Raw genomic sequence first — 26,973 nt, forward strand, 5'->3', positions numbered from 1 at the left:
AGAGGGGAAGCGTGAGCAGGTGTGACAGTACCCCCCCCCTCTAGGGGCACCACCCGCCATCCCACCTGGGCGAGCCTGACGGGCCAGCTGAGGCATGGGCACTGGACTAACCGGCTGAGGCGTAGAAGCACGACGAGCCGGCTGAGGCGTGGGAGCCTGACGAGCCGGCTGAGGCGTGGGAGCCTGATGGGCCGGCTGCAGCATGACGTGAGATGGGAGCCTGCCGAGCCAACCGAGGAAAGGAAACCTCTCGAGCCAGCTAAGGCGTGAAAGCCCGACAAGCCAGCTGAGGCACCCCCGGTTCCATCAGCGGCAGCACCCGGACCCGACGTCACCACCAAAAACAAAAAACAAGAACTACCTGATGCTTCAAATAGTGATGTCAGCATTCTGTAAGGACAGACACTGGAGACGAGAAGCAGGTACAGGGAGTGAACATTTAATAGAAAACGGACATCAAACAAAACAAGAACAGCGTTTGGACGGGCGGAACAAAACGACATTACGACAATAATGCTGACACGGAGAACAAAACTGAGGAACAGACATATAAAGAGGGGTCAATCAACAACGTGAAGGAGTCCAGGTGAGTCCAATGAGTGCAGATGCGCGTAATGATTGTGACAGGAGTGCGTAATGGAGGGCAGCCTAGTGCCCGAGGGGAAGCGGGAGCAGGCGTGAGAATATAGGGAATAGGGTGCCATTCGGGACATAGTCACAGTGTTAGTGAGCGAGGCCAACACTTCACTGGTGGGAATGATTTCCTCTTTGGTTTCCTAGCCCTTTAAATGATTTAAACTGTTTCCTAATGCTGGGTTAAATAAGTTGCAAGCACATTTGTGTTTAATGTGCGTTTTACAACTAGCAGATAGCAGATTGAAACAGCTCCTAGTTCTCTCTCTAATTTATAACCAATGCTTTATGAATATGCAGATTATTGTACTGGTACTGTACAAAGTTCCAAATGCCAATTGGTGTGATTTTGTGTTAGATTGCTGTTTTTATTGGGAGATATCGATTTCCATTTCATTTATTACAAATGGCAAATAAACTTGAAACTTGATTTGAATTATCAGCACTATTTTGGGATAGGAACAGAGGGGGAAAGGATGGTGTGTGTGTTTGTGTGTGAGGGTGGCCAGGCTGGGGGGGTCTATGTCTTTTTTCTCTCCATCTCGCACAGGTGGGTGCCAGTTCAAAGAGAGCGCAAGCAAGCCAGGACATCCAGAAACACATGACCTCATCCTGCTGGAATGCCGTTTTCATTTCCTCTTTGTCTACATCACACTTTGGGAATCACATCTACACAATGCAGGAAAAGGAGTCCAATCTACACAATGCAGTGAGAGGAGCCTTGGCTTTCATTCCTTAACATTATTCTACATTGATGTTAAGCTGTCTAATTTGATTTAAAACATTGCTGGAATTAAAACAGTTCCATATAGATAAATATGTTAATTTGTGTTTAATTAAAAATAAAGTATTTGTTTTTTTATACATATGAGTATCCCTCATCATGAAATTAGGCTATTTTCTAAATGTTCAGATTTTATGATGGTGTTCAAACTGCTCATCTCGATGACAGACCTGATATATTGTAAAGGCTGGAAGAAGGCCAGAATGATATATGTGTAGCCGATGTGAAATCACTAGCTAGTTAGCTGTGGTGAACTAGTAGCACAGCCAATGTGTCGATGTATTGATACGAGTTACAGTCTACAGACGGAGGCAAGGATACCTCTCCAAATGTTCTATATAGAACTGCTTTAAGGGCCATGTATGACGCTAGCCATTTAACCCTATACAGTATTTGGTTCTTCTAGCAGTGTACAGTATAGTGTTGATGACAGTACCAGAAGGAGACAAGGAGGCAAGGATATGGTCGGTGCCTGGGAACAGCACTGTTCCTCTTATCACCTCTCCAAAGATGCAGCCCACAGACCACATGTCCACTGCAGCCAGACACAGTCCCATACCAGTCACCCAGCATACATGACATGCAGATACATACATGACACGTCACACAAACTCCATAAACCACACACTGCACGCAGACATGCAAAACAATGCCACGTCTTTGTGAGTCCTGTCTGTCATGTAATTGCAAACAAGTTATGTTTTGTGTACCACAACAATGGCTGTTAAACTTAAGACACTGCTGTCTTTGTCAGTTATTATCTAGCAGTGGTCACCAACCGGTCGATCGCGAGACATTCCTAGTCGATCACCAAACATTTCTTTAGAAAAGCCAACGATAAAGTCTTGTACAATTTTTTTACTTATTCGTGTTTTGCGCTGTTGGCGGTAGATGCACCTGATTCAGAAGCATTGCGAACTGGGTAGGCGAGGTGTTCACATTTGGGACCATTTCATTTGTCTAAAAAGACAAACTCCGCCTACCCGGTGGACCGGGAGATCTGTGGCTAAATAATGTGTGTCTACTGCCCTGGAGATCTGTGGCTAAATAATGTGTGCCTACTGTGCTGGCCAATCCGATAGCTCAAACCACTGTACCTACAGGTTCCAAGACTCTGGCCACAGCAAAGTTTGATACTAGCCTACCTAAGATTTAATAACTTTTAAAATCATGACCAGAGAGAGAATATCAAAGAATACAGCAAAGAGCTGCTGTTTTTATGAGTGAGCCCACATTTAAGTTTTTATTAAGCACTGTGAACACTATTACAAAACATTATTACAAAACATAAAACACGCTTCTCCCTACTTCCGCTCGGGCTGCAATGAATGAGTAGCCAAGTGTATCGATAGCCCTGCATTTTTATTATTAGCAGCTCGTCTTGTCTATTTTAATATTGAGGAATATTTTACTTTCTCTGGTCATAGGAACAACATTAATTTGTGCATGAGGCAGATGCGGATGCGGTGCAACTCGAGTTTCTCCAGGTGGAAGACGGTGTCCCCTCTGTCTGGCCAGTCTCACCAGAGGAAAGGAAGGAGAGCAGGGACCGTGAGAGGCGGACCCTCTGCTGCTCTCTCCCTCCCTTTGCTGAGACTAATGCCGTGTTCAAAACAACTGGGAACTGGGAATTTTGTTTTTGAACGATCATCCAACTCGGAATTCCAAGTCAGAAACTCATCTTTCTGAAGCGCAGACTTTCCGACCTGAAGATCACTGACGTCATGATTTGAGCTGATTTGTTTTTTGTTTTTTAGTTCCCAGTTTATGCTCAGCTGTGCCTCGCAAGTGCTACACCAACTGATCTATTTTGTTATCAAAGCTTTAGTTTTGAAATATATTATTGTCGGGGAGAACAATATTGGCAGGCCAGGCATATAACCAATATGCTGTGATAATGTATTAGGCCTACTGCACAAACCTTATTCCTAAAGAGCTGTTTTTATTAGGTTAATGTTAAAAAATGTAATCATGTAAAAAAAAACTCTGCGCAATAGATCTTGCTTTTTGACTGCGAAAGTGATCTTGACTCAGAAGAGGTTGGTGACCACTGATCTTGCAAGAGTATGTGAGTAACGCCACACTGTCCTTACAGGGCTTTTCTTAAAGTACAAATCATGCAGAAGAGGACTGTAGGTTCTCGTAACTTCGTAACTTCCAGATGATGACACATTGGCCTTACAGTGCATTCTGGATTTCAGCATGAATACAGGTTTCTGAAGGGGTTCAACTCAATTCACTGTTGGTGAATAAATTAATACTTATGATTGATTATTACTTATGACTGATTGTCTAAGAGCCACCCAATATCCTTGTTTTGTCCTGGCATACACCCTGATAGATGCACGCACGCACGCACACACCCTCAAAGCTAGAATGCTAAAAATCGGTAATTATCGGCATGCATGTTGCTCTCCCATTAGCTCCAGGGGGTGGCCCGGTGTCTGACCCCACAGTGTATACAACACACTCCAGGCAGACGCACATGGCGCCAGAAATATTCCAATAAATATTCAGAGTGAGGGATGTCTCATTCTGCCAAAGGGGTGCCAAAATAAAATAGGTTAAATACAGGATGGATTCCCATAGAAATATAATTAGTCATTCCATGATGGATCCATGGCTTTGTCATCACATACTTCAAGTAATTCCTTTATATAAACAGGACTTGGAGAAAAACATTTTTTTTTAGGGGTTACTGAATTTATGGTGAATTATTGAAATAGTGATATATTATTATTAAATATATTATTTGAGCTATTAGAGGTGTTGTGAAGCCAGCCAGTACAGTAGCAAGATTGGTTAGAGACAATAGAGCTACGTGGAAACCATTGTACCTAACAGAGGAGTACAGGCCACGTATTGATTTGATTCACCTTCAGAGAGTCTGAGAGTCATAGGGCTCTATTTTCGGCTGCCATTAACGCACGCTCTTTGGCAATTTTGACTTGTAAAAGCCAGGCGCCAGGGTTGGTAATTTACTTGTCTTATATCAGCTTACTTGTGCTGAGGAGGGAGGGGTGGAAATATTTTAGTTGTGTCCTTAAAAACGTGCACCTATGTGCAAATTTCAAGCAGCGCTACTGGTGATATTTAAGACTCACAAAAACCTGTTCTTAGCTGTAACTCAATTGGTTATGGCATCGATTTTTCCAGCGGAGGCGCACAGTAGCCTGATCAATGATTATATGCTAATGTTTTATTAAAATATCACCAGCAGCAAAACAGTCAACAGACATTACATTTTTTTCTTTATATTGGACATTATTTTTGTCCATGCAGCTTCTGTGAAAAGCTTGGACTCATTATGCCCATTGAATGAAAGTTGTCAGTGACTGTAGGGAATCTGTTTAGGCACATCAAGTTATTACAATAGACTGCTTATTGTTTTTCCTTTGTAATTTTGTTAACAAAATGGATCTTCCACTTTCGTCTGTTGGACGTAACTGTCAAATTGCGGGAATAGTGGAGCAGGTTGAGAGTTTCAAGTTCCTTGGTGTCCACATCACCAACAAACTAACATGGTTCAAGCACACCAAGACAGTCGTGAAGAGGGCACGACAAAACCTATTCAGAAGAAAATATTTAGCATGGGTCCTAAGATCCTAAAAAGGTTCTACAGCTGCACCATCGAGACGATCCTGACTGGTTGCATTTTTCCTGGTATGTCAACTGCTCGGCCTCCAACCACAAGGCACTACAAAGATAAGTACGTACGGCCCAGTACATCACTGGGGTGAGCTTCCTGCCATCCAGGATCTCTATACCAGGCGGTGTCAGAAGAAGGCCCTAAAAATTGTCAAAGACTCCAATCCACCCTAGTCATAAGACTGTTCTGCGCTAAGATGTACCATTGCATTAGGTTTGTTAAAATAGAGCTCATAGTAATAATCTAAAAATAAATAGATTTGTCTGCATTTATTTTTCAAAATGTTGTATCAGTAGAAAAAGTGCACTGCATGCATTGAATATGTATTTTTTGTGATACAAATAACTTCCATAATCTAACTGTTCATTCACTATATATACAAAAGTATGTGGACACACCTTCAAATTAGTGGATTTGGTTATTTCAACCACACCCGTTGCTGACAAGTGTATAAAATCGAGCACACAGCCATGCAATCTCCATAGACAAACATTGGCAGTAGAATGGCCTTACTGAAGAGCTCAGTGACTTTCAACGTGGCGCCGTCATAGGATGCCACCTTTCCAACAAGTCAGTTCGTCCAACAAGTTCATTTCTGCCAAGATAGAGCTGACCCGTTCAACTGTAAGTGCTGTTATTGTGAATTGGAAGCATCAAGGAGCAACAACAACTCAGCCGCAAAGTGGTAGGCCACACAAGCTCACAGAATGGCACCGCCGAGTGCTGAAGCACATAGCACGTAAAAATCTGTCCTCGGTTGCAACACTCACTACCGAGTTCCAAAGCTTGCCGCCATTGAACTATGGAGCAGTGGAAACGCGTTCTCTGGAGTGATGAATCAAGCTTCATCTGGCAGTCCGACGGACAAATATGATTTTGGCGGATACCAGGAGAACGCTACCTGCCCCAATGCCTTGTGCCAACTGTAAATTTTGGTGGAGGAGGAATAATGGTCTAGGGCTGTTTTTCATGGTTCAGGCTAGGCCCATTAGTTCCAGTGTAGGGACATTTTAGCACTACAGCATACAATGACAATCTTCCAACTTTGTGGCAACAGTTTGGGGAAGGCCCTTTCCTGTTTCAGCATGACAATGCCCCTGTGCACAAAGCGAGGTCCATACAGAAACGGTTTGTCGAGATCGGTGTGGAAGAACTTGACTGGCCTGCACAGAGCCCTAACCTCAATCCCATTGAACACCTTTGGGATGAATTGGAACACCGACTGCGAGCCAGGCCTAATCGCCCAACATCAGTGCCCGACCTCACTAACACTCTTTGCTATTATAGCAGCAAAGAGGGGACCAACTCCATATTAATGCCCATGATTTTGGAATGAGATGTTCGACGAGCAGGTGTCCACATACCTTTGGTCATGCAGTGTAAAATCCAAACATGATTGCAAACACGACATGCACAACTCTTGTTGAAACATTTTCATACAACAAAGACACCTTCCCTGTAAACTAACACAATGTAAGATTTTAAATATACAGAACGAGTGAAATTATAATCTGCAGTGCAATTTATGTAACTTTTTTTGAACAATTTCTGTGAGGTCGTACTTTATCGGAGCTCCTGTTTATTAAACATTTTACAGTGTGTTCACAGCTGTGGGGAAATGGCACCCTTATTCTTTGAACGAGATCAACTGCCATTATTTACATTATCTGAATAAGGATACAGTCACGGCCAGGGAACAGGATTTTGTGACGCACCATTTCTCCCATAATGCACCCCACCGACCATATATCCACTGCAGGTACAGAGAGAGAGTGAGAGATAAGTCAGAGGTTAGCATTAGAAAAGAAAACGTAGGCTCTTTCTCAGTTTCTTTATCCTCGATTCCTTGCATCCTTTCTCCTCTCTTCTTTCTCAAAACGAATTAGAGGTGAAGATTCAAGGTCCCTCCCCTTGGACCTTCAAGTTCTCCTCCGATGCGTTTTCAGAATGAGGTGAGGATATGATAGAGGGTGCAAGGAATCGAGGAATTGAGAAAGAACCCTTGTCGGTAGAGAGCTATTGGAAACAAAGTAATTTGAATGTGGCAGATGATTATTCAGACTGAGAAATAATTAGTGTGAGAGAAGAGAGGTAGCATGCAGACAAATGACTATTCCACTAATAAAGAGAAGCAGTTAGAGTCTCCAGGGGCTTTGCTGGTGGCAGCTAAATTGTAATTACTTGCTACTATGGCCTATTTATTGCCATACCTCCTCATGCCATTTGCACACACTGTATATAGACTTTCTTTTTTTCTATTGTGTTATTGACTGTACGCTTGTTTATTCCATGTGTAACTCTGTGTTGTTGTTTCTGTCGCACTGCTTTGCTTTATCTTGGCAAGGTTGCAGTTGTAAATGAGAACTTGTTCTCAACTAGCCTACCTGGTTAAATAAAGGTGAAATAAAAAAAATAAAAAAATAAAGGTTTATTTACGCATTCATTTACTCAATCCATGCAGTGGAGGCTAGAGTTAGCTACCGGAAGTAACTTTATCTAATTTTCAAAAGGGTACGCTGATTCGAAACACAGTGCACTTCAGTAATAGATAAGGTGACAAAGAAGAAGATATGCTTGTGTTCTGTGTTACCAGAGGTGTCAGTGAGTTATGGGTGTTAATTGACCACAACCCTGGCTGTTAGTGCAAGTGCATGTTACAATGTTAGAACGCACCCAGCAGAGGTGTGTTACAGTATTAGAACACACCCAACCAGCAGCATGTTACAGTGTTAGAACACCATAACACATTCTCGAACCTGTCTTACCGTTCTCTTTGTACCCCATGCCCAGGATGACCTCTGGAGCTCTGTAGTACCGTGTCACCACGTACGGGGTCATCATGAAGCTGGTACCTGCAGTCCTGGCCAGGCCAAAGTCCAGGATCTTCAGCGTACAATCAGACTTCACCACTATATTGCTAGGTTTCAGGTCCTTCAGAGGGAAAGCAACATCAAAGAGATGAGGATTATTGAGTAAAAGTTTAACGGGTGATGCTAGCTACTACAGTATTTTTATTTTAAATGTCGACAGATGGTGTTTCACAGCAGACAAAACCGGTTGCAACGACGTAATTTCCACCAGCGCTGCCCACTGGGTTATGAGCAATGCAAGGTTGAGCATGAGTAATGTTTACTATATCCAGAACATCCTAGTACATAATATCAATGGCTAGGGTTACTGCTGGAGACCTGATGGAAAATTTGATTAATTATATTTCTAGGTTGGAGGACGTCTCACCATGTGAATGATGCCAGCGGAGTGCAAGTGTTTGATGCCACACACACACATGCGTACAGTACACGTAAAGGCACACGCACTCACACACACACACACACACAAGCCTTCTCACCCTGTGTATAATTCCAGCTGAGTGCAGGTGTTTGATGCCACACAGCATCTGGTAGAGCAGGTAGGACATTCTCTCATGGTCTAGCTCCATCTGAATCACCTGGCATAGGTTGGCATCCATCAGCTCCATCACCAGGTATCTGGGATGGTGATACATACAGTTATAGTATGTTTTCACAACTGGTAATGCACTGAGGCTGAGACTGGCTTTCTGGACACAGATTAAGACTAAAAAGCATGTTCAATGGAGAATATGGCTGTAGTAAAATAATCTCCAGAATGTCACTGTCATCTTTGCTTCAGAAAACCCTATGAACACCAGAGAGAGACGGGGTAACAAGGAGAGGTTCTAATAGCCTACACTTCGGCATAACTCTTATAATAACTTTCACTGGAATAGAGGTCTAATAAAAGAGATGAGATGCTTCAACCCAAGAGGCCCTACTCTAATGTGGGCTCCCGAGTGGCGCAGTGGTCTAAGGCACTGCATCTCAGTGCTAGAGGTGTCACTACAGCCCCTGGTTTGATTCCAGGCTGTATCACAACCGGCAGTGATTGGGAGTCCCATAGGGTGGCGCACAATTAGCCCAGCGTCGTTAGGGTTCGGCCAGGGTAGGCTGTCATTGTAAATAAAAATGTGTTCTTAAATTACTCGCCTAGTTAAATAAAGGTTAAATAAAAAAAATACTTATGATTCCCTCTCCTCCCTACCACATCTCTTCTCTCCTTCCTCCTTTATTCCCCCTTTACATCTATTCTCAACACAATGGACACCACACAGCAGAACATCAATGGGAATCTACATACACTTTGTTTTACAATGATTAATGACTGTCATCGTGCTCGTTACCATATTGAGCATCTTGTCATCTTATCATAATGCCTTGACACACATAATTGACTGAATTCGCAGGTGTATTTCTCCTTTTCTGTACATACAAAAATGTACATACTTAAAAATGATTTTACTGTACATAGAAAAGCCCATACTTTTTTAAATTGCTGTAATACATTTTTCATTTCAAGCACATACTTTGTTTAATTTTGTGCAGTTTTGGATTGAAAACAAACTCCATTCCTCAGAGACACACCATTCCTTGCACTGCCTTAGACAAGCATGCTGCCTTCCATTCACTGCAGTATCAGCAACCTACACATTCATGAATCATTCAGTAAAAGACACAGAGCCTGAGGCTTCAAATTATACTACACTAATATCACTTTCTCTGACATCACTCTTAGTGGTTATTTTCTCACACTGAGAATAATTTAACAAGAGTCTTGTAGGTAGGTAATATAATCTTGCTCATCTGAAATCAGATTTAAAAGTCAGATGAAACTAGAAATGTATTTGCCTACATAAAGTAAATATAATCTCACAATTATTCCTTTTTCCTCTGAATATTGTTAACTGTACTTACACATCCTGAAAGTCTTCTAGTGATTTCTGTGGTGTGAAAACATTTAATAAACTGATGATCTGAAAAAGAAAGACAACAGAGAAAAAAACTGGGTCAACATTCAGTATCAGGTTAACCGAGTCCATCTACAGTAACAACAATAACAGCACATTGATTTCTTTTGCCATATTGAAAACTGGATATAGGGACAGAGAAAGAGACAAAGAGAGAGACAGACAGAGAAAGAGAGGGACATCTGCCCTGTGAGGATTATATCAATGGAAAGAGCTCTCTCTCTCTCTCTCTCTCTCTCTCTCTCTCTCTCTCTCTCTCTCTCTCTCTCTCTCTCTCTCTCTCTCTCTCTCTCTCTCTCTCTCTCTCAGCACCACAGAATGGGCCAATAAAAGACGACAAAACACCAGCTAGACTATCATCTTGTTATTTGTTTAGCCATAGAGACAGGACATTGTATCTCACATTTTTGTGATTGACACATTTCATGAGCACCAGTTCCCTGTATGCCCTCTTGGCATGGGTCTGGTTCTGAAAGGGTCTGCTGAGCTTCTTGATGGCCACGTTTCTGTCGAGGACTGCATCGTACCCGGCACTGCAGAAAACACAGGACAAAAACATTGAATTAGAACCACAGGAATGTACCAGTCAACTTCCTGTCGTATGGGGGGCTTTGTCCATTCTAGTCATTCTGTTTCTATATGACAAAACAGGAAGTGAGTCAGAGACTGCACATGGCAGACAAATGAGAATGATAAGTGAAGTCCTGTGAAAGATTGAAGGGTTTGTTATTGATCAAGATCGGTGGTCCTGGGCTGTTCCAGGGCCTTTCTGTCTGTTCTGACCATGATTGTAAACTAGCCTGGTCCCTGATCTGGTTCTGCTGTATAGCCAACTTCTATGGTAGTTGGCATGCCAAACAGCACAAACAGATGTGGGACCAGGCTAGGGTGTAACCATATCAAGCCATTTGTGCTGATAATAGAATTACATAGGGAATACCTGTACATTGACTTTAATGCAGACTTTTGATGCCAGAGAAAATCCACCGAACCACCAGTGTAGACATATCCTTTGGGGCCCTGGTCAAAAGTGGTGCACTATATACAGTGCCTTCGGAAAGTATTCAGACCCCTTGACTTTTTCCACATTTTGTTACGTTACAGCCTTACTCTAAAATGGATAAAACAAAAATCCTCAGCAATCTAGACACAATATCCCATAATGACAAAGTGAAAACAGGTCTTTAGACATTTTTGCTAATTTATTAAAAATAAAAAACAGAAATACCTTATTTACATAAGTATTCAGGGCCTTTGCTAGGAGACTCGAAATTGAGCTCAGGTGCAACCCAATGGTCACTCTGACAGGGCTCTAGAGTTCCTCTGTGGAGATGGGAGAACCTTCCAGAAGGACAACCATCTCTGCAGCACTACACCAATCAGACCTTTATGGTAGTGGCCATAAAGGTTGTTCTTCCTTTACTCCTCAGTAAAAGGCACATTACAGCAGGCTTGGAGTTTGCAAAAACGCACCTAAAGACTCTCAGACCATGAGAAACAAGATTCTCTGATCTGATGAAACCAAGATTGAACTCTTTGGCCTGAATGCCGAGCGTCACTTCTGGAGGAAAGCTGGCAATATCCCTACGGTGAAGCATGGTGGTGGCAGCCTCAAGCTGTGGGGATGTTTTTCAGCGGCAGGGACTGGGAGACTAGTCAGGATCGAGGGACAGATGAACGGAGCAAAGTACAGAGAGATCATTGATGAAAACCTGCTCCAGAGCGCACAGGACCTCAGACTGGGGTGAAGGTTCACCTTCCAACAGGACAACAACCCTAAGCACACAGCCAAGACAACGCAGGAGTGGCTTCGGGATAAGTCTCCGAATGTCCTTGAGTGGCCCAGCCAGAGCCCGGACTTGAACCCGATCTAACATATTTGGAGAGACCTGAAAATAGTTGTGCAGCAAAGCCCCCCATCCAACCTGACAGAGCTTGAGAGGATCTGCAGAGAAGAACGGGAGAAACTCCGCAAATACAGGTGTGCCAAGCTTATACCCAAGAAGACTCGAGGCTGTAATCGCTGCCAAACGTGCTTCAACACAGGACTGAGTAATGGCTTTGAATACTTATGTAAATGTGATATTTCAGTTTTATATTTTTTTATACATTTGCAAAAATGTAAAAAACCTATTTTAGCTTTGTCATTATGGGGTATTGTGCGTAGATTGATGAGAAAAAAGTTTAGAATAAGGCTGTAACGTAATATACAGTACTCATTCAAGCGTTTTTCTTAATTTTTTACTATGTTCTACATTGTAGAATAATAGTGAAGACATCAAAACTATGCAATAACACATATGGAATAATGTAGTAAGCCAAAAAGTGTTAAAAACAAATCCCCCCCCCCCGGATAGATTGTTGCTTCCATCAATGTAATTGTCTGCATCATTTCCAATCACCCATATATTTTTGGGGTAAATATATATCTATATATACATATGAACATACGTACATACACACACATACCCATATACAGTTGAAGTCAGAAGTTTACATACACCTTAGCCAAAAACATTTAAACTCCGTTTTTCACAATTCCTGACATTTAATCCTAGTAAAAATTCCCTGTCTTAGGTCAGTTAGGATCACCACTTTATTTTAAGAATGTGAAATGTCAGAATAATAGTATAAAGAATGATTTATTTCAGCTTTTATTTCGTTCATCACATTCCCAGTGGGTCAGAAGTTTACATACACTCAATTAGTATTTGGTAGCATTGCCTTTACATTGTTTAACTTGGGTCAAACGCTTCAGATAGCCTTCCACAAGCTTCCCACAATAAGTTGGGTGAATTTTGGCCCATTCCTCCAGACAGAGCTGGTGTAACTGAGTCAGGTTTGTAGGCCTCCTTGCTCGCACACGCGAGCAAGGAGTTCTGCCCACATATTTTCTATAGGATTGAGGTCAGCGCTTTATGATGGCCACTACAATACTTTGACTTTGTTGTCCTTAAGCCATTTTTACACAACTTTGGAAGTATGCTTGGGGTCATTGTCCATTTGAAAGACCCATTTGCGACCAAGCTTTAACTTCCTGTCTGATATCTTGAGATGTTGCTTCAATATATCAACATAATTGTCCTACCTCATGATGCCATCTATTTTGTGAAGTGCATCAGTCCCTCCTGCAGCAAAGCACTCCACAACATGATGCTGCCACCCCCGTGCTTCATGGTTGGGATGGTGTTCTTCAGCTTGCAAGCCTCCCCCTTTTTCCTCCAAACATAACAATGGTCATTATGGCCAAACAGTTCTATTTTTGTTTCATCAGACCAGAGGGCATTTTTCCAAAAAGTACAATCTTTTTCCCCATGTGCAGTTGCAAACCGTAGTCTGACCTTTTTATGGCGGTTTTGGAGCAGTGGCTTCTTCCTTGCTGAGCAGCCTTTCAGGTTATGTCTATATGTCTATAATCCATGCTTTTGTTACTTCTAGGCTGGACTACTGCAATGCTCTACTTTCCGGCTACCAGGATAAAGCACTAAACAAACTTCCGTTAGTGCTAAATATGGCTGCTAGAATCCTGACTAGAACCAAAAAATGTGATCATATTACTCCAGTGCTAGCCTCCCTACACTGGCTTCCTATTAAGGCAAGGGCTGATTTCAAGGTTTTACTGCTAACCTACAAAGCAATACATTTACATTTACATTACATTTAAGTCATTTAGCAGACGCTCTTATCCAGAGCGACTTACAAATTGGTGCATTCACCTTATGATATCCAGTGGAACAACCACTTTACAATAGTGCATCTAAATCTTAAGGGGGGGGGGGGGGTTAGAAGGATTACTTTATCCTATCCTAGGTATTCCTTAAAGAGGTGGGGTTTCAGGTGTCTCCGGAAGGTGGTGATTGACTCCGCTATCCTGGCGTCGTGAGGGAGCTTGTTCCACCATTGGGGTGCCAGAGCAGCGAACAGTTTTGACTGGGCTAAGCGGGAACTGTACTTCCTCAGAGGTAGGGAGGCGAGCAGGCCAGAGGTGGATGAACGCAGTGCCTTTCTTTGGGTGTAGGGCCTGATCAGAGCCTGAAGGTACGGAGGTGCCGTTCCCCTCACAGTTCCGTAGGCAAGCACCATGGTCTTGTAGCGGATGCGAGCTTCAACTGGAAGCCAGTGGAGAGAGCGGAGGAGCGGGGTGACGTGAGAGAACTTGGGAAGGTTGAACACCAGACGGGCTGCGGCGTTCTGGATGAGTTGTAGGGGTTTAATGGCATAGGCAGGGAGCCCAGCCAACAGCGAGTTGCAGTAATCCAGACGGGAGATGACAAGTGCCTGGATTAGGACCTGCACCGCTTCCTGTGTGAGGCAGGGTTGTACTCTGCGAATGTTGTAGAGCATGAACCTACAGGATCGGGTCACCGCCTTGATGTTAGTTGAGAACGACAGAGTGTTGTCCAGGATCACGCCAAGGTTCTTAGCACTCTGGGAGGAGGACACAATGGAGTTGTCAACCGTGATGGCGAGATCATGGAACGGGCAGTCCTTCCCCGGGAGGAAGAGCAGCTCCGTCTTGCCGAGGTTCAGCTTGATGTGGTGATCCGTCATCCACACTGATATGTCTGCCAGACATGCAGAGATGCGATTCGCCACCTGGTTATCAGAAGGGGGAAAGGAGAAGATTAATTGTGTGTCGTCTGCATAGCAATGATAGGAGAGACCATGTGAGGATATGACAGAGCCAAGTGACTTGGTGTATAGCGAGAACAGGAGAGGGCCTAGAACAGAGCCCTGGGGGACACCAGTGGTGAGAGCACGTGGTGCGGAGACAGATTCTCGCCACGCCACCTGGTAGGAGCGACCGGTCAGGTAGGACGCAATCCAAGCGTGGGCCGCGCCGGAGATGCCCAACTCGGAGAGGGTGGAGAGGAGGATCTGATGGTTCACAGTATCAAAGTCAGCCGATAGGTCTAGAAGGATGAGAGCAGAGGAGAGAGAGTTAGCTTTAGCAATGCGGAGCGCCTCCGTGACACAGAGAAGAGCAGTCTCAGTTGAATGACTAGTCTTGAAACCTGACTGATTTGGATCAAGAAGGTCATTCTGAGAGAGATAGCAGGAGAGCTGGCCAAGGACGGCACGTTCAAGAGTTTTGGAGAGAAAAGAAAGAAGGGATACTGGTCTGTAGTTGTTGACATCGGAGGGATCGAGTGTAGGTTTTTTCAGAAGGGGTGCAACTCTCGCTCTCTTGAAGACGGAAGGGACGTAGCCAGCGGTCAAGGATGAGTTGATGAGCGAGGTGAGGTAAGGGAGAAGGTCTCCGGAAATGGTCTGGAGAAGAGAGGAGGGGATAGGGTCAAGTGGGCAGGTTGTTGGGCGGCCGGCCATCACAAGACGCGAGATTTCATCTGTAGAGAGAGGGGAGAAAGAGGTCAAAGCACAGGGTAGGGCAGTGTGAGCAGGACCAGCGGTGTCGTTTGACTTAGCAAACGAGGATCGGATGTCGTCGACCTTCTTTTCAAAATGGTTGACGAAGAGAGAGAGGGGGGAGGGGGAGGAGGATTCAGGAGGGAGGAGAAGGTGGCAAAGAGCTTCCTAGGGTTAGAGGCAGATGCTTGGAATTTAGAGTGGTAGAAAGTGGCTTTAGCAGCAGAGACAGAAGAGGAAAATGTAGAGAGGAGGGAGTGAAAGGATGCCAGGTCCGCAGGGAGGTGAGTTTTCCTCCATTTCTGCTCGGCTGCCCGGAGCCCTATTCTGTGAGCTCACAATGAGTCGTCGAGCCACGGAGCAGGAGTGGAGGACCGAGCCGGCCTGGAGGATAGGGGACATAGAGAGTCAAAGGATGCAGAAAGGGAAGAGAGGAGGGTTGAGGAGGCAGAATCAGGAGATAGGTTGGAGAAGGTTTGAGCAGAGGGAAGAGATGATAGGATGGAAGAGAGAGTAGCGGGGGAGAGAGAGCAAAGGTTGGGACGGCGCGATACCATCCGAGTAGGGGCAGAGTGAGAAGTGTTGGATGAGAGCGAGAGGGAAAAGGATACAAGGTAGTGGTCGGAGACTTGGAGGGGAGTTGCAATGAGATTAGTGGAAGAACAGCATCTAGTAAAGATGAAGTCAAGCGTATTGTCTGCCTTGTGAGTAGGGGGGGAAGGTGAGAGGGTGAGGTCAAAAGAGGAGAGGAGTGGAAAGAAGGAGACAGAGAGGAATGAGTCAAAGGTAGACGTGGGGAGGTTAAAGTACCCAGAACTGTGAGAGGTGAGCCATCCTCAGGAAAGGAACTTATCAAGGCGTCAAGCTCATTGATGAACTCTCCAAGGGAACCTGGAGGGCGATAAATGATAAGGATGTTAAGCTTGAAAGGGCTGGTAACTGTGACAGCATGGAATTCAAAGGAGGCGATAGACAGATGGGTCAGGGGAGAAAGAGAGAATGTCCACTTGGGATAGATGAGGATCCCAGTGCCACCACCCGCTGACCAGAAGCTCTCGGGGTGTGCGAGAACACGTGGGCAGACGAGGAGAGAGCAGTAGGAGTAGCAGTGTTATCTGTGGTAATCCATTTTTCCGTCAGTTCCAAGAAGTCGAGGGACTGGAGGGAAGAATAGGCTGAGATGAACTCTGCCTTGTTGGCCGCAGATCGGCAGTTCCAGAGGCTGCCGGAGACCTGGAACTCCACGTGGGTCGTGAGCGCTGGGACCACCAGGTTAGAGTGGCAGCGGCCACGCGGTGTGAAGCGTTTGTATGGCCTGTGCAGAGAGGAGAGAACAGGGATAGACAGACACATAGTTGACTGGCTCCCGAAGATGCTACGCTAATGCAAAGGAGATTGGAATGACAAGTGGACTACACGTCTCAAATGTTCAGAAAGTTAAGCTTACGTTGCAAAAATCTTATTGACTAAAATGATTAAAATGATACAGTACTGCTGGCTGGTGAAGTATGCTAGCTAGCAGTGGCTGCGTTGTTGACTTTGTTTGAAAGTGTAGCTGGCTAGGTAACCTCGATAATTACTCTAAACTACACAATTATCTTAGATACAAAGACAGCAAAGACAACTATGTAGCTAGCTAACACTACACTATTCAAATCGTTCCGTTGTAATGTATTATTAGTTTCTACAGTGCTGCTAGTCGGTAGAAGTTGACTAGCTAGACACTGTGGGCTTGCTCCAACCTATCTTTCCGATTTGGTCCTGCCGTACATACCTACACGTACGCTACGGTCACAAGACGCAGGCCTCCTAATTGTCCCTAGAATTTCTAAGCAAACGGCTGGAGGTAGGGCTTTCTCCTATAGAACTCCATTTTTATGGAATGGTCTGCCTACCCATGTGAGAGACGCAGACTCAGTCTCAACCTTTAAGTCTTTACTGAAGACTTATCTCTTCAGTAGGTCCTATGATTAAGTATAGTCTGGCCCAGGAGTGTGAAGGTGAACGGAAAGGCTGGAGCAACGAACCGCCCTTGCTGTCTCTGCCTTGCCGGTTCCCCTCTTTCCACTGGGATTCTCTGCCTCTAACCCTATTACAGGGGCTGAGTCACTGGCTTACTGGTGTTCTTCCATGCCGCCCATGGGAGGGGTGCATCACTTGAGTGGGTTGAGTCACTGACGTGGTCTTCCTGTCTGGGTTGGCGCCCCCCTTTGGGTTGTGCCATGGCGGAGATCTTTGTGGGCTATACTCGGCCTTGTCTTAGGACGGTAAGTTGGTGGTTGTAGACATCCCTGTAGTGGTGTGGGGGCTGTGTGCTTTGGCAAAGTGGGTGGGGTTATATCCTGCCTGTTTGGCCCTGTCTGGGGGTATCATCGGATGGGGCCACAGTGTCTTCTGATCCCTCCTGTCTCAGCCTCCAGTATTTATGCTGCAGTAGTTTATGTGTCGGGGGGCTAGGGTCAGTCTGTTACATCTGGAGTATTTCTCTTGTCTTATCCGGTGTCCTGTGTGAATTTAAATATGCTCTCTCTAATTCTCTCTTTCTCTCTTTCTTTCTTTCTCTCGGAGGACCTGAGCCCTAGGACCATGCCTCAGGACTACCCGGCATGATGACTCCTTGCAGTCCCCAGTCCACCTGGCCATGCTGCTGCTCCAGTTTCAACTGTTCTGCCTGCGGCTATGGAACCCTGACCTGTTCACCGGACGTGCTTGTTGCACCCTCGACAACTACTATGATTATTATTATTTGACCATGCTGGTCATTTATGAACATTTTGACATCTTGACCATGTTCTGTTATAATATCCACCCGGCACAGCCAGAAGAGGACTGGCCATCCCTCATAGCCTGGTTCCTCTCTAGGTTTCTTCCTAGGTTTTTGGCCTTTCTAGGGAGTTTTTCCTAGGGAGTTTTTCCTAGCCACCGTGCTTCTTTCACATGCATTGCTTGCTGTTTGGGGTTTTAGGCTGGGTTTCTGTACAGCACTTTGAGATTTCAGCTGATGTACGAAGGGCTATATAAATACATTTGATTTGATTTTGATTTTGATTTTGATTTGATTTATATCGGACTCGTTTTACTGTGGATATAGACACTTTTGTACCTGTTTCCTCCTTCAACTTCACAAGGTCCTTTGCTGTTGTTCTGGGATTGATTTGCGCTTTCGCACCAAAGTACGTTCATCTCTAGGAGACAGAACATGTCTCCTTCCTGAGCGGTATGACGGCTGCGTGGTCCCATGGTGTTTATACCTGCGTAGTATTGTTTGTACAGATGAACGTGGTACCTTCAGGCGTTTGGAAATTGCTCCCAAGGATGAGCCAGACTTGTGGAGGTCTACAATATTTTTTCTGAGGTCTTGGCTGATTTCTTTAGATTTTCCCATGATGTCAAGCAAAGAGGCACTGAGTTTGAAGGTAGGCTTTGAAATACATCCACAGGTACACCTCCAATTGACTCAAATGATGTCAATTAGCCTATAAGAAGTTTCTAACGCCATGACATCATTTTCTGGATTCTTCCAAGCTGTTTAAATGCACAGTCAACTTAGTGTATGTAAACTTCTGACTTCATCTGTATACACAGGGTGCTTTAGCAAACAAACAGCAGAGACCTGAAGACACCATACAACCTGGAACTGAGCTTGCTAGGACAGACCAGAATAAATGTTGTGGATCTTAATGTTTTTCCTCATAAACCTGGACTATCGGACCACCATTTTATTACGTTCGCAATCCCAACAAATAATCTGCTCACACCCCAACCAAGAAGCATTAAAAGTTGTGCTATAAATTCTCAGACAACCCAAAGATTCCTTGATGCCCTTCCAGACTCCCTCTGCCTACCCAAGGACGTCAGAGGACAAAAATCAGTTAACCACCTAACCGAGGAACTCAATTTAACCTTGCGCAATACCCTAGATGCAGTTGCACCCCTAAAAACTAAAAACATTTGTCATAAGAAATTAGCTCCCTGGTATACAGAAAATACACGAGCTCTGAAGCAAGCTCCAGAAAATTGGAACGGAAATGGCGCCACACCAAACTGGAAGTCTTCCGACTAGCTTGGAAAGACAGTACCGTGCAGTATCGAAGAGCCCTCACTGCTGCTCGATCATCCTATTTTTCCAACTTAACCTGTTATGGATAGGGGGCAGTATCTTCACGGCCGGATAAAAAACGTACCCGATTTAATCTGATTATTACTCCTGCCCAGAAACTAGAATATGCATATAATTATTAGTTTTGGATAGAAAACACCCCAAAGTTTCTAAAACTGTTTTAATGGTGTCTGTGAGTATAACAGAACTCATTTGGCAGGCCAAAACCTGAGAAGATTCTGTACAGGAAGTACCCTGTCTGACCATTTCTTGGCCTTCTTGATCATCTCTATCCTAAACAAGGGATCTCTGCTGTTACGTGACACTTCCTATGGCTCTCATAGGCTCTCAGAAGGCGGCAAAAAGCTGAATCGTGGCTTTGCAGGCCCTGGCTGAAAAACATTAGCGGATTTTGATAGTGGTCAATCAGAGTACAGAGACTGGCGCGCGCGTGCACGAGGCGACCCCATGTTTTTATTCTTTCGTCTTTGAACGTAAACAACGACTCCCGGTCGGAATATTATCGCTTTTTTACGAGAAAAATGGCATAAAAATTGATTTTAAAGAGCTGTTGACATGCTTCGAAGTACGGTAATGGAATATTTAGAATTTTTTTGTCACGAAACGCGTCAAGCGCGTAACCCTTCGTCACCCTTGGATAGTGTCTTGAACGCACGAACAAAACGCCGCTATTTGGATATAACTATGGATTATTTTGAACCAAACCAACATTTGTTATTCAAGAAGTCCTGGGAGTGCATTCTGACGAAGAACAGGAAAGGTAATCAAACTTTTCTAATAGTAAATCGGAGTTTGGTGAGGGTCAAACTTGGTGGGTGTCAAAATAGCTAGCTGTGATGGCGTGCTATCTACTCAGAATATTGCAAAATGTGCTTTCACCGAAAAGCTATTTTAAAATCAGACATAGCGAGTGCATAAAGGAGTTCTGTATCTATAATTCTTAAAATAATTGTTATGTTTTTTGTGAACGTTTATCGTGAGTAATTTAGTAAATTCACCGGAAGTGTTTGGTGGGAATGCTAGTTCTGAACGTCACATGCTAATGTAAAAAGCTGGTTTTTGATATAAATATGAACTTGATTGAACAAAACATGCATGTATTGTATAACATAATGTCCTAGGAGTGTCATCTGATGAAGATCATCAAAGGTTAGTGCTGCATTTAGATGTGGTTTTGGTTTTTGTGACATTATATGCTAGCTTGAAAAATGGGTGTCTGATTATTTCTGGCTGGGTACTCTGCTGACATAATCTAATGTTTTGCTTTCGCTGTAAAGCCTTTTTGAAATCGGACAGTGTGGTTAGATAAAGGAGAGTCTTGTCTTTAAAATGGTGTAAAATAGTCATATGTTTGAAAAATGGAAGTTTTTGGATTTTTGAGGAATTTGTAATTCGCGCCACGCCTATCATTGGATATTGGAGCAGGTGTTCCGCTAACAGAATGCCTAGATGTAAGAGGTTATTAACAAACAGATTACCGACCATTTCGAATCCCACCGTACCCTTCTCCGCTATGCAATCTGGTGTCAGAGCTGGTCATGGGTGCACCTCAGCCACACTCAAGGTCCTAAACGATATCATAACCGCCATCGATAAGAGACACTACTGTGCAGCCGTATTCATCGACCTGGCCAAGGCTTTCGACTCTGTCAATCAACACATTCTTATCGGGGGAGACAGCCTTGGTTTCTCAAGTGATTGCTTCGCCTGGTTCACCAACTACTTCTCTGATAGAGCTCAGTGTATCGAATATGAGGGCCTGTTGTCCGGACCTCCGGCAGTCTCTATGGGGGTGCTACAGGGTTCAATTCTTGGGCCGAATCTCTTCTCAGTATACATCAATGATGTCGCTCTTGCTGCTGGTGTTTCTCTGATCCACCTCTACGCAGATGACACCATTCTGTATACTTCAGGCCCTTCTTTGGACACTATGTTAACTAACCTCCAGACGAGCTTCAATGCCATACAAATCTCCTTCCATGGCCTCCAACTGCTCTTAAATGCAAGTAAAACTAAATGCATGCTCTTCAACCGATCGCTGCCCGCACCTGCCCGCCCATCCAGCATCACTACTCTGGACGGTTATGACTTAGAATATGTGGACAACTACAAATACCTAGGTGTCTGGTTAGACTGTAAACTCTCCTTCCAGACTCACATTAAGCATCTCCAATCCAAAATTAAATCTAGAATCGGCTTCCTATTTCGCAACAAAGCATCCTTCACTCATGCTGCCAAACATACCCTCGTAAAACTGACCATCCTACCGATCCTCGACTTCGGCGATGTCGTTTACAAAATAGCCTCCAACACTCTACTCAACAAATTTGATGCAGTCTATCACAGTGCCATCCGTTTTGTCACCAAAGCCCCATATTCTACCCACCACTGCGGCCTGTACGGTCTCGTTGGCTGGCCCTCGCTTCATACTCGTCGCCAAACCCACTGGCTCCAGGCCATCTACAAGTCTCTGCTAGGTAAAGCCCTGCCTTATCTCAGCTCACTGGTCACCATAGCAGTACCCACCCGTAGCACGCGCTCCAGCAGGTATATCTCACTGGTCACCCCCAAAGCCAATTCTTCCTTTGGCCGCCTTTCCTTCCAGTTCTCTGCTGCCAGTGACTGGAACGAACTGCAAAAATCTCTGAAACTGGAAACACTTTTCTCCCTCACTAGCTTTAAGCACCAGCTGCCAGAGCAGCTCACAGGTCACTGCACCTGTACATAGCCCATTTTTAAATAGCCTATCCAACTACCTCATCCCCATACTGCATTTATTTATTTATCTTGCTCCTTTGTACCCCAGTATCTCTACTTGCACATTCATCTTCTGCACATCTACCATTCCAGTGTTTAATTGCTATATTGTAATTACTTCGCCACCATGGCCTATTTACTGCCTTACCTCCCTTATCCTACCTCATTTGCACACACTGTAAATTTACTTTTTCTACTGTATGTTTTTTTTATTCCATGTGCAACTCTGTGTTGTTGTATGTGTCGAACTGCTTTGCTTTATCTTGGCCAGGTCGCAGTTGTAAATGAGAACCTACCTGGTTAAATAAAGGTGAAATAAATAAATAAAAAATAAAAACGTATGGTTCAGTTTGGCTGCATGGTGGCTCTGTGGACAGGAAAAAACATTCATGCAAGCTCATTGGCTCATAGCGGCCATATTGTTTGAGCTACAGTCCTGCATTCAAAAACATGGGTACATTGATGTTATGTACCAAATTTGGTAGTGATCAGTTAAGCGGTTCTGGAGAAGAAGATGTTTAAAGTAGTCAACATTAATACAAATGGTCCAAAATACATCAATCGCATATTGCATGATCTGTTTGATGTTGAGTTGTAATATTTGGCAAGCATGGTAAAATGACAGAAGTAGCTCATCCTAGGGCGATGTACCCTATTTGTCCTAATGGTGGCACAGTGGGCCCACAGCTTGAACCCCAGCATTGCTGCTTGCAGCTTTAATAATCCATTTGGTATTCTTCTATGACTCTTCATTAATCAAACTCATGGTTTTTATCTCACACATACTGTACAAACACATATACAAATACATGTGCCACCTTGATGCACAGTATAAATCTTTGCAAAGACCAAAAATACAAAAATGCAATGACCAAAAATTAAGTTATACAGTTGGTTTTTCCTCTATAATGTACATTTTCATTCACTACACTATAAAGAGTGTAAAATGAGGATTCCAGTACTCACCAGACGATTCCCTGAGCTCCAGAACCGATGGGTTTTAGATTCTGGTAACGTTTGAGAACTGTGAAGGTGGAATCTCCTACTTCCACACTGTAGAACTGGTTGTCCACTTTGCATTTGCTCATGTTGTAATGCTTACCAATGTATGACACATCCAATTGTTTACCAAAACCCTGCAGTAAACAAACAAACAAAGGTCAGTGACGTCATGTTCACCTCTCTGACTGGCTCTACCACCAGTTGAATTATTACATTTAAGTAATTTGTTCGTCCATTTGTTTGTGCGTTTATTCGTTCATTCAAATCAAATCAAATGTTATTAGTCACATGCGCCGAATACAACACAGTGAAATGCTTACTTACGAGCCCCTAACCGACAGTGCAGTTTCAAAAAATACAACAAATACGCTATATATACAAAAGTAAATTAGTGGATTCGGCTATTTCAGCCACACCCATTGCTGACAGGTGTAAAAAAAAATTGAGCACACAGCCATGCAATCTCCATAGACAAACCTTGGCCTTATTGACGAGCTCAGTGACTTTTAATGTGGATGCCACCTTTCCAACAAGTCAGTTCATCAAATTTCTGCCCTGTGTGGTGGATGAATCAGAATTAGTTGGGTAACATAGATAATTAACCTCTCTCGGGTCAACAGCCAGTGGAATCGAGTGGCGCGATATTCAAAAACCTTAAAAATGCTATTACTTCAATTTCTCAAACATATGACTATTTTACACCATTTTAAAGACAAGACTCTCGTTAATCTAACCACATTGTCTGATTTCAAAAAGGCTTTACAACGAAAACAAAACATTAGATTATGTCAGGAGAGTACCCAGCCAGAAATAATCACACACCCATTTTTCAAGCTAGCATATAATGTCACAAAAACCAAAACCACAGCTAAATGCAGCACTAACCTTTGATGATCTTCATCAGATGACACTCCTAGGACATAATGTTATACAATACATGCATGTTTTGTTCAATCAAGTTCATATTTATATCAAAAAACAGCTTTTTACATTAGCATGTGACATTCAGAACTAGCAAACATACCGAAAACTTCCGGTGAATTTACTAAATTACTCACGATAAACGTTCACAAAAAACATAACAATTATTTTAAGAATTATAGATACAGAACTCCTTTATGCAATCGCGGTGTCAGATTTTAAAATAGCTTTTCGACAAAAGCACATTTTGCAATATTCTGAGTAGATAGCTCGCCATCACGGGCTAGCTAATTTGACACCCACCAAGTTTGGCGTTCACTAAACTCAGAATTACTACAAGAAAAATTGGATTACCTTTGCTGTTCTTCATCAGAATGCACTCCCAGGACTTCTACTTCATCCACAAATGTTGTTTTGGTTCAAAATAATCCATAGTTATGTTCAAATATCCTCTATTTTGTCTGTGCGTTCAGGTCCCTATCCGAACGGTGATGCGCGGACGCATGTCGTGACAAAAAATGTCAAAATATTCCATTACCGTACTTCGAAGCATGTCAAACGCTGTTTAAAATCAATTTTTATGCGTTTTTTCTCGTAAAATAGCGATAATATTCCGACCGCGAGACGCTGTTTTCGTTCAAAGACTGAAAGAAGAAAATGGACTCTTCACGTGCAAGCGCGTACCTGTTTCATTGTTCTCAGATCGACCACTATCCAAATGCGCTACTGTTTTTCAGCCAGGGACTGCAGAGTCATCATTCCCCGTTCTGGCGCCTTCTGAGAGCCTATGGGAGCCTTAGAAAATATCACGTTACAGCAGAGATCCTCTGTTTTCGATAAAGAGGCTATAGAAGGCAAAGAAATGGTCAGAGAGGGCACTTCCTGTATGGAATCTTCTCAGGTTTTGGCCTGCCATATGACAGCCACCATTCAAACAGTTTTAGAAACTTTAGGGTGTTTTCTATCCAAATCAAACAATTATATGCATATTCTAGTTTCTGGGCAGGAGTAATAACCAGATTAAATCGGGTAGGTTTTTTATCCGGATGTGAAAATACTGCCCCCTACCCAAGAGAGGTTAACCTCTTATGGCTAGGGGGCAGTATTTTCACGGCTGGATAAAAAACGTACCCGATTTAATCTGATTATTAGTCCTGCCCAGAAACTAGAATATGCATATAATTATTAGCTTTGGAGAGAAAACACTCCACAGTTTCTGAAACTGTTTGAATGGTGTCTGTGAGTATAACAGAACTCCTATGGCAGGCAAAAACCTGAGATGCTTCTGTTCAGGAAGTACCCTGTCTGAACATTTCTTGCCCTTGTTGATTCTCTCTATCTTTTACAAAGGATCTCTGCTCTTACGTGACACTTCGCACGTCTCCAATGAGGTCTCAGAGCCCGGGAAAAACAGGAATGACGTAATTCAAAGCCCTGGCTGAAGCACACGAGAGCAAAAGCTGAGTGGTCACTCAATGGACTAAGCCTTACGCTCGCGACCCGCCCCGCCCCCGGCTTTCGGTTTTTCCCTCAGTATACAGACAGGTAGATTCCCGGTCGGAATATTATCGCTTCTCTACGAGATAAATTGCATAAAAATTGGTTTTAAACAGCGGTTGACATGCTTCGAAGTACGGTAATGGAATATCTAGACATTTTTTGTCATATTTTGCGTCATGCTCGTGGCCGAGATTTAGCGTTGGAATAGTGTCTAGAACGCACGAACAAAACGTCTTGATGGAACATAACGATGGATTATTTGGGACCAAACCTACATTTGTTATTGAAGTAGAAGTCCTGGCAGTGTATTCTGACGAAGAACAAGCAAGGTAAGAACATTTTTCTTATAGGAAATGTAATTTTGGTGAAGGCTAAACTTGCAGGGTGTCTAAATAGCTAGTCCTGTGATGCCGGGCTATGTACTTAGATTATTGCAAAATGTGCTTCATCCGAAAAGCTATTTTAAAATCGGACATATCGAGTGCATAGAGGAGTTCTGTATCTATAATTCTTAAAATAATTGTTATGCTTTTTGTGAACGTTTATCGTGAGTAATTTAGTAAAATCACCGGAAGTGTTCGGTGGGAATGCTAGTTCTGAACGTCACATGCTAATGTAAAAAGCTGGTTTTTGATATAAATATGAACTTGATTGAACAGACATGCATGTATTGTATAACATAATGTCCTAGGTGTGTCATCTGATGAAGATCATAAAAGGTTAGTGCTGCATTTAGCAATGGTTTGGGTTTATGTGACATGATATGCTAGCTTGAAAAATGGGTGTCTGATTATTTCTGGCTGGGTACTCTGCTGACATAATCTAATGTTTTGCTTTCGCTGTAAAGCCTTTTTGAAATCGGACAGTTTGGTTAGATAAAGGAGAGTCTTGTCTTTAAATAGCTGTAAAATAGTCATATGTTTGAAAAATGGAAGTTTTCGGATTTTAGAGGAGTTTGAATTTCGCGCCCCGCCCATCATTGGATATTGGAGCAGACGTTCCGCTAGCGGAATGTGTAGATGTAAGATTAAGATGTTTTATTAGTATAATATGCTTATGTGAGATACTTGTCATTAGAAAGTGTCCTTTGGACTCTGGTGTCTTTCAGTTGCATGTTTCCCTTAGCTGGGGCTCAGTCACGTGGGGCCCAGAGAAGGGGAGAGGTCAGACTTGTCTTCATGTGAATGTGTCTTTACCTATTCTTAAACCATGTGAAGGGATGGCGTGATTAATGGGGAACCAATGACTTGTCTCCACAATGTCTGTGAGCAAGTCACTCCCTCCTTTTCTTTATTGTGGGGAGGTTTATGGCAGTGTCTGGGAACATTGTATGTCCTCACTTAGATCTCGCACTTATCCTGTGATAGTATATGGCATAGAGGTTCACTCCCCCTAGTGAGCCTGTCCAGGAGTGGGGT

General features: G+C 43.5%; 1 protein-coding gene across 14 annotated transcripts in view; it reads right to left on the reverse strand.

Moving 5' to 3' along the window:
- Window positions 1-26,973, reverse strand: part of LOC115159070 (mitogen-activated protein kinase 10-like) — a 94,115-nt gene that overhangs the window by 39,870 nt on the left and 27,272 nt on the right. For 11 of the 14 annotated variants that reach the window (XR_003868835.1, XR_003868833.1, XR_003868834.1 and 8 more), the window contains 6 exons: window positions 23,099-23,268; window positions 10,292-10,421; window positions 9,836-9,894; window positions 8,416-8,554; window positions 7,832-7,997; window positions 6,748-6,819 (listed from right to left, as the gene is read on the reverse strand). Coding sequence is in view for 11 of the 14 variants with exons in the window: in XM_029708427.1 (XP_029564287.1) it covers window positions 6,748-6,819; window positions 7,832-7,997; window positions 8,416-8,554; window positions 9,836-9,894; window positions 10,292-10,421; window positions 23,099-23,268 (736 nt within the window). In the remaining 3 variants the exon portion in view is untranslated. Of the gene's footprint in view, window positions 1-1,853; window positions 1,953-6,747; window positions 6,820-7,831; window positions 7,998-8,415; window positions 8,555-9,835; window positions 9,895-10,291; window positions 10,422-23,098; window positions 23,269-23,611; window positions 23,645-26,973 lie in introns of those variants that run through there. The other 3 variants (XM_029708433.1, XM_029708437.1, XM_029708429.1) reach the window with 3 other exon arrangements.

This window comes from Salmo trutta, chromosome 23 (assembly GCF_901001165.1).
Source record: "Salmo trutta chromosome 23, fSalTru1.1, whole genome shotgun sequence".
Taxonomy (NCBI): Eukaryota; Metazoa; Chordata; class Actinopteri; order Salmoniformes; family Salmonidae; genus Salmo; species Salmo trutta.